Source organism: Coturnix japonica, chromosome Z, assembly GCF_001577835.2.
Source record: "Coturnix japonica isolate 7356 chromosome Z, Coturnix japonica 2.1, whole genome shotgun sequence".
In the NCBI taxonomy this organism is placed as follows: domain Eukaryota; kingdom Metazoa; phylum Chordata; class Aves; order Galliformes; family Phasianidae; genus Coturnix; species Coturnix japonica.
Window position 1 is genome coordinate 49,566,166 of NC_029547.1, and position 7,091 is coordinate 49,573,256.

General features: G+C 54.1%; 1 protein-coding gene across 1 annotated transcript; it reads right to left on the reverse strand.

The window, feature by feature from the left end:
* Positions 1-747: 747 nt before the first annotated feature.
* KLF4 (Kruppel like factor 4) lies at positions 748-5,194 on the reverse strand. Its single transcript, XM_015849643.2, has 4 exons — positions 4,661-5,194; positions 3,616-4,519; positions 3,378-3,542; positions 748-1,870 (listed from the first exon to the last, which is right to left on the reverse strand). Exons 1-4 carry the CDS (start codon positions 4,856-4,858, stop codon positions 1,695-1,697), a joined length of 1,443 nt encoding a protein of 480 aa, XP_015705129.1. The 5' UTR covers positions 4,859-5,194; the 3' UTR covers positions 748-1,694.
* Between the last annotated feature and the right edge of the window lie 1,897 nt (positions 5,195-7,091).

The following is a 7,091-nucleotide window of genomic DNA, read 5'->3' on the forward strand; positions in this document are numbered from 1 at the left end:
AGAAAATAGAGCAGCGAGGTCCCTAAGGACAACTACAACAAAAGCAGTTAACTACCCAAGGCATGCAATGGGCTCACTGCATTAACAGCAGCAAAGGCACTGCAGTTGAAGGTACACTGGAGACTTTGCAACAACACATCTTCTGTGTACAGCTACACTTTGTGGACTACATGGTCAACATTCTCAACTCACATTATGCCTACCACCACTCCTACAGGAGTGCTGGCACTTCAGATACTGTTTGCTGGCTTATGGAATTCCCAGGGCAGAGCAGACTTCAAATTAAGTGAAACTTCCATGTAATTCACTGCTAAAGGCTGTTTTACGATGCACTTTACTCCTTAATTCAAGCTTAGTGTCTTTATGATGTTAACTCAGCTGATTTCCCTTCATTCACATCAGTTACCACTAGCCTATCTGGGCAGCTCAGGCTCTGAGCTCTGGCTAAAGCTAGAAAGAGTTACAATTGAACGTGCAAAGTCTGATGTGCCAAACAGACATATGTCTTCTAGCAGGCAGTTCAATTACCTTAAAAATTGTTGATTATCTAATATGCAGATAATTCGGTATTTAGAGCAAAAAAACCCATCTGTACACATTTTTCCCTTTGAAAAGACGAGCACCGCACTTATCCATCCTGTCCCTCAGAGTCTCCACCACTCCCTCTGCCTTAGCAAACTCAACCACTGACCAACATTTAACCTCTCTGTGGACATATCCATTCACAGAAGAAAGCTACAACAGTCATTCAGATAAAATATTATAGGTTTATTTAAAACTTATTTTCCGCTTGAATATGCAAAATACAAACTCCAAAATGTTCCTTTTACTTCGTAGTTTACAAATATACAAAATAAAAGTTTGCTTAAATTTATATTACATATCTATTATGTAAAGAACTATATAGAAAACATTTGTTCTGCTTAAGGCATATTTGGGAATAAACCATTGTACAAAGTATTGCACATCGAAACCACAGTGCATTACAGACTGTCTGCATAAAGTTATTTTCTTAAGAAAAAAAAAAAAAAAAGATAAACCAGGATTATTTACCTGATTTAGGTCATAATTGGTGATCGGAAGACAAAAATATTTCCTTGTCAGATATGCAGCAGTTTGAGAACTTTGGCTTCCTGTTTTTTGGTACCTCTAAAACCAACAGTCACCAAGCACCATGAAATAGGCTTTTAAAACATAACTCTGTACCTGAATTTTTCCTCCTCTTTTAACATTGTAATGGCTTTTAGAAGGAAGAAAAAAGGAAAGTACAAGATGACATTTACATCTAATATTGCATTGAAAGAAAATTTAAGGGAATGTCATTTCCCCGTGTAATATCCCCACCCTCCGAACTACACGCAGTCTGTTTAACCCTGATATCCGTGACTTCCAGTCACTCCTTGGCATTTTGTAGTCCGGAAATAATTCAAGTTGGATTTACAAATGGAATGATAGAAGAAGATCCAGTCATTGACCCCAATGTTTTTGGTTTTCTTTAAAACGTTTGTTAAAAAAAAACAACAAAACAGTTGCAATGTCCGTATGCAATTATCCCTCTTTCCACTCTTTTTGGAAGACTTCACCATGATTCTCTGTAGTGCTTAAAATGGGTTCTTCCCTTCTTGCGGAAAGCAGTCCTTGTGCTGTAAATACTGAATCTCTAAGGCAGTTAGGGAAAGATCCACTGCTTCCAATTAAAAGTGCCTCTTCATGTGTAAGGCGAGGTGATCCGACCTGGAAAATGCTCTGTCACACCGCTGGCACTGGAAAGGGCGGTGGCCCGTGTGTTTTCGGTAGTGACGAGTAAGTTCATCAGATCGGGCAAACTTCCATCCGCAGCCTTCCCAGTCACAGTGATAAGGTTTCTCACCTTAAAAAAGAAATTGAAAACATCAGTCATGCTTTCTTTTTTTTCTTTTGGCAGTGTGCTTGTGTGCAGGGGCTACCCCCGTTTCACACCACTTTTAAGAAGAATCAAAGCATCATAGAAAATGCAACCAAGTCTTGAAGTGAGCTACGAGCTGACTAACAGAGTCTTGTCAAGTCTTCAAAGTGTATTATAAACCACGAACACTGCTGAAATCTTCACTAAAAGTATCACTTTGTCTCAAACAAAATTTCAGAATGCAGGAGTTCTCTTATAAAGAGTTTATTTTTGCTGGCTAATGTTATGTGATCAAATATCAACCAGAAATAGCTCAGCAGAAAAATAATGCATTTAGATAATTGTTGGTCTAGAGTATTAAAAACCGGCTGCAAACTGTTTTCATTAGCTCAGGTTGATTAACAACTCAATTTTTCTGTCTTCACTACAGCAAAACTGCTGTTGACTGCACAACGAATTTCCCTGACAATTACAGCCTCCGTCCCACACATCCTGGAGACCACGCTGACAGTCTGGGGCAGACGGGAGGAACTGTTCTTTGACCAAGTTTTCCTCCTGCTGCCGTTAGCCGAACACGCAGCCCAACCACTCAGCTACCGTTTCTCCCTTCCCAGTATTCCCGTCAGGAGAAAGTTGTGAATCAAATTCACAAACCAGGGATTTAAATTATGCAAATTCCCAGGTTATTTAATCACTGTTACGGAATGCCTGCACTGGCGAAACCGTGCATGATGTACCTGCTTTCACAAGCTCAGTTATTGCAATATGGCATTCAGCTGCAAGGTTAAAGTTTGAACTTGGGCGCAGATACGCACTTTGGCAGATTTTATCTGAATTCTAGCAGTTGCCAATGAGCTGTTAAGCTCAATCTCATCAGTGCTAGCTCAGGGGAAGATACGTTCTTCCCACATAGGAGCAGCACCCGCCATCAGTGCCACCAACCAATGCAGCTAGAGACCTCAATTAAATTTGGAAGGAGCCTGTCACCATTCACTTGGACAAGGGACAGCAGCTCACAGAGGTGTCAAGACTTCAGTGAGCTGTTACAGCCAAAGGCATGTCAGCCACACGATCTCTCACGCTGGAGCAACCCAAGACAATAGGGGAGGGCATGAAGCACCCAACCACGAACAAAGAAAGCAGAACCTTAGAAGTCCACTCCTTTTCCATAAATGGGCTAACACCATCTACAGCAACAAATCCCAGCAGATTCCTAGCTACCTGCTCATTAACCAGCCACACAACTGAAGAGGAGCAACAAACTTTGCCTCCACAAGAAACCCATCTGCTCCCACACCTGAGTCACTGCGAACCATTACGTGAAAAATCCAGCCAGTAAGCAAAGGCTACTTAGGACATAACATGGCCAAGGAGAGAGAAACAGTGCCCAGAAAACCCAGCAAAGCTCTGCCTGGACTCGTTTTTTCATTGCTCCCCCTGCCCATTTGCTGCCAGAAGGGGGCTCACCCCAATGACCCCATGCAGGCTTCACCTGTGTGGGTTCTCAGGTGTGCCTTGAGATGAGAGCTCTTGGTGTAGGTCTTGCCGCAGCCTGCGTAGTCACAGGTGTGAGTGGCTGTTCTTTTTCGAGGCCATGACCGCCGTCCCCTCTTGGGCTTTGTCTCCTCCGGCAGGCAGCTCCCCGGCGGCATCAGTTCTGAGGGCAGAGAGGGAGGAGTGAGCGCGGCCACGGCCATTGCCCCGGGGTCACGCCGGCGGGGGGGACTCACCTTGGTACTGCAGCGTGCCGGGGGGCAGCTGCTCGGGCAGGAAGGCAGGGTAGCCGGGAGCCGGGGGATAGCCAGGGGGCAGCGGCAGCGGAGGATGGCCGAGCCCCGGCGCGGGGGGAAGGCAGTCCCTGCTGCTTAGCATCTCTTCGGGCCCCAGCGAGGGCGTAGTCCGGGCCGGCAGCAGGCGGCCCATGGAGAAGTCATGCTGCGGGGGGGGTCCTCGGGGGCCGCTCCCGTGCGGCGGCGGGGCCAGTGTGCAGGGCGGGCTGGCCTCCTGCTTGATTTTAGGGCACATCCGCGGCTGGAGGGGGCTGTAAGGAGCCCCGGGTCCCTCGGAGCCGGGCGGCTGGGCGGCGGCGGCGGGGGGGCCGTTCTTGGGGCTGAGCCCCGGGTGGCTGTAGTCGCCCACGGCCTTCACCACGAACTTGCCCTGCAGGCTGCCCAGCGGCGGTAGAGCGGCGGGCGCCGGCAGGTACACCGGGTCCAGGTCGGGCCGCATCAGCTCAGCCACGAAGCCTCCCGAGGGCGACACGTCGCTGATGTCTGCCAGGTTGAAGGGTGAGGCGGCGGGAGCCCCGTCGCGGCCGCCGCCACCGCCGTAGAGGAGTCCGCCGGGCTCGGCGCAGGGCAACGGGTAGGCGAAGGGCCCAGCGGGGCAGGGACTGGCGGCGGGGGCCGGGGCGGCGGCGGGGGACACCACCACGGCGGCGGCGGCGGCGGGCTCCTGGTGCATGAGGGAGTTGGAGAGTATGAAGTCGAAATCCAGCAGCTCGTTGAACTCCTCGGTTTCACGGCGCGGCCCCAGGGCGGGCGAGGTCTCCAGGTCCGACGGCGGCGGCTCCGCGGGACGCGCCGTCAGCGCCGGCGGCGGCCGCTTCAGCTGCGACAGCTCCTCCCGCCACCTCTGTGGGGACACGGGTACGGCTCAGCCCCCGGCCCGGGCCCACGTCGCTCCCGCCCCAGCCGCCCCGCTCCAGCCGCCGCCGCCTCCGCACACCCCCCACCCCCTCCTCGGCTGCGGCCCCGGCGCGACGCCGATACTCACGTTGCCGGGGCCCGCGGGCCGCGGCGCCTTTTCGCGGCCCGCGGCGCCCGCCGCGAAGGTGGCGATGGAGGGGAGGAGCGTGCCGCTGAGCGCCATCTCGCACTCGCCGGGGGGCTGCCTGCGGGGAGAGCGCGGCGCGTCAGGCGTCGGCGGCGGCACCGAGGACGCTCCGGGGGCCGCGCGGGGCACCCACCGCATCCGCGCCGGTGCGTCCCGCCGAGCCGCCGCCGCCGTCGTCCCGCTGAGGAGAGCGCGGAGGAGAGGAGTGGGAGCGCTGATCCGCGCCCGCGGGGAGACCCGCCGGGCTGGAGGCGGAGAGCGGGCGCGGGGCGCTAGCGGAGCCGTGGGGAGGCGGCCGCCGCCCGGCAACGCGGCTCTGGCACCGGCAGGGCGGCGGCGCGGGGCGCTTCCCAGGGAGCCGCGGCCATGGGGCAGCCGGGCGGGACGGACGGACGGGACGCGGTGCCGCCGGTGGGGAGGGAGGGGCCGGAGCGGCCCACGATCTGCCGCCGCCGCCCGTCCTCGCCTTGCCCCGCTCGGCACTGCCGTGCGCCCGCCACGGCCGGCCTTCTTATAACCTCACCTCACGCGCGCTCCGCCCGCCGTCGTCATAGCGACGGGGAAAACAAACTGACACGTGGGGGGGCGGCACGCGCGGCGCTGAGGGAGGCGGGAGAGGAGCCGGGCCCGCCCCGTGACGCAGGCGGAGCTGACGGCAGAGCGGGGGGGGTCGGGGATGCCCGCGTGGGGCGGGGGGGAGTGGGGCCGGGCGTGGGCAGGCGCGATATGACGTCACGAGTCGCGATATGACGCGACTGGACATAAAGTACAACTACTGCCGCAGACCGGAGGCACGGAAACAGTGGAAAGCCGTCTCTGCGATATTACCGTCGTTACCCTCTTCTCAGTGTGCTTTTCCCCCTTTCTTTACAACCCCGCCTCCTGCAGGGGGCAATGCCGAGCCGGGCCCAGCCCCATCGCCGGCCCCGTCCCTCCGGCCCCGCCGCTCCTCAGCCGCCCCGGGGCTGATCGGGCCCGCGGGGGAAGTCCCGGCCCTGCGGCGTTGGCACAGGCCAGGAGAGCGCTTCGGGATGACTCAGTGTAGCCTTAAAATAAGAATGAAGTGCCCGGCTTTGTTTTAGCCAACTGGTTTTTCCAGTTTCTAGCGTTATAAATGTTAATTATTAATAACGCTGGCACTGGAAGATAGGGGTATTTTTCTGCACAAAGTCCGGCGCTGGGCAGAAGATGGGCACAGAACTAGCGGACCAAAAGGATGAGTGAGGGGAAGCGGAGGGCCGTGCTAGGAGGGCGCTCAGGGCCATCTCTGGAAATCGTGGGCATTAAAATTAAATCATCAGCTGCTCACAGGCCGTGCTTCCCCAACTCACAAAATGACCTGAATGTTGTTTCCCTTAGACAAATTTCCTCTAACGCCGCTGTCTCTACCCAGCCTACTTCTCCAGCCCTCCTTTTTTTTTCTTCTTTTTTTTTCCTCCAAACTCTCCCATTTCTCTCTGAAACTTCCAAGTTAGAACACAGCATGTTTCTGTGCTGTTCAGAGTTGACATCAGGGATTGCTTAACTTGGGATTTGTGTCCCCCTTGCCTCAGGACACACAGTGACAATTTTCCAGAAGCTGCTGTGCCTGGGCAGAAGGAAGCATCCCGCTACAGTGCTTGCTGCTCCATGTGTGTTGGCATCTGGACATCCCAGGGCTGTCTTTTCCTTGCCAGTGGTGCTGCATGTCTGCCTGAGGTGCAGTCAGTGCCTGTATCTGACTGCTTGCATCAGCGGCAAGTGGTAGTTCACTGCCAATGTTGAACAGAGTTAAACTGGTTTTTAATGGGGCTGAGTATGGTAAAACCTTGGTGACTGGGCTGAGTGGTGCTGGATGGATCACCTGGGTGTGTGAACATGACAAGAGGAGGAAAACTTGAGATGGTGAAAGAGCAGGGACTTCTGGAGAGACAGGTGCAAGAAGATAGCACCCTCATTAAACAACAACAAGAAGGAGTTGTGTTGATTGTACCTGGGACAAAGACCAGCCTGTTCATCTAAGGCCCAGGTCTGGAATGCAGGAGCCATGATGCACAGCAAATCCCCTCTGACTGGCTGAAAGAGCAGCCAGGGGCTGCAGACTTCAGAACATATCACAGTAGGGCATGCAAGAAGATGGAAAGAATAGAACACCTCACCTACAAGAACAGACAGAGAGCTGAGGCTGTTCAACCTGGGAAAGAGAAGGCTCTGGGCTGATGTGATTCAGCATCTGAAAGGGGGCTATAAGAAAAAAGGAGGATCTGTGGTGACAGGACAAGGGGAAATAGTTTCAAACTAAAAGAAAGGAGAAATTTTTTACTGTCAGGGTGAAGAGGCACTGGCACAGGTTGCCCGGAGAGCAGGTGGATGCCCCATCCCTGGAGACACT

Excerpts from the sequence above, each read along its gene's own strand:
- KLF4 (XM_015849643.2), bottom strand. The coding sequence starts at position 4,858 with ATGCGGTGGGTGCCCCGCGCGGCCCCCGGAGCGTCCTCGGTGCCGCCG. Across the intron at positions 4,520-4,660 it reads GGCCCGCGGGCCCCGGCAAC|AGGTGGCGGGAGGAGCTGTC; the intron begins GTGAGTATCGGC and ends GTGTCCCCACAG. Across the intron at positions 3,543-3,615 it reads CGGCACGCTGCAGTACCAAG|AACTGATGCCGCCGGGGAGC; the intron begins GTGAGTCCCCCC and ends CTCTGCCCTCAG.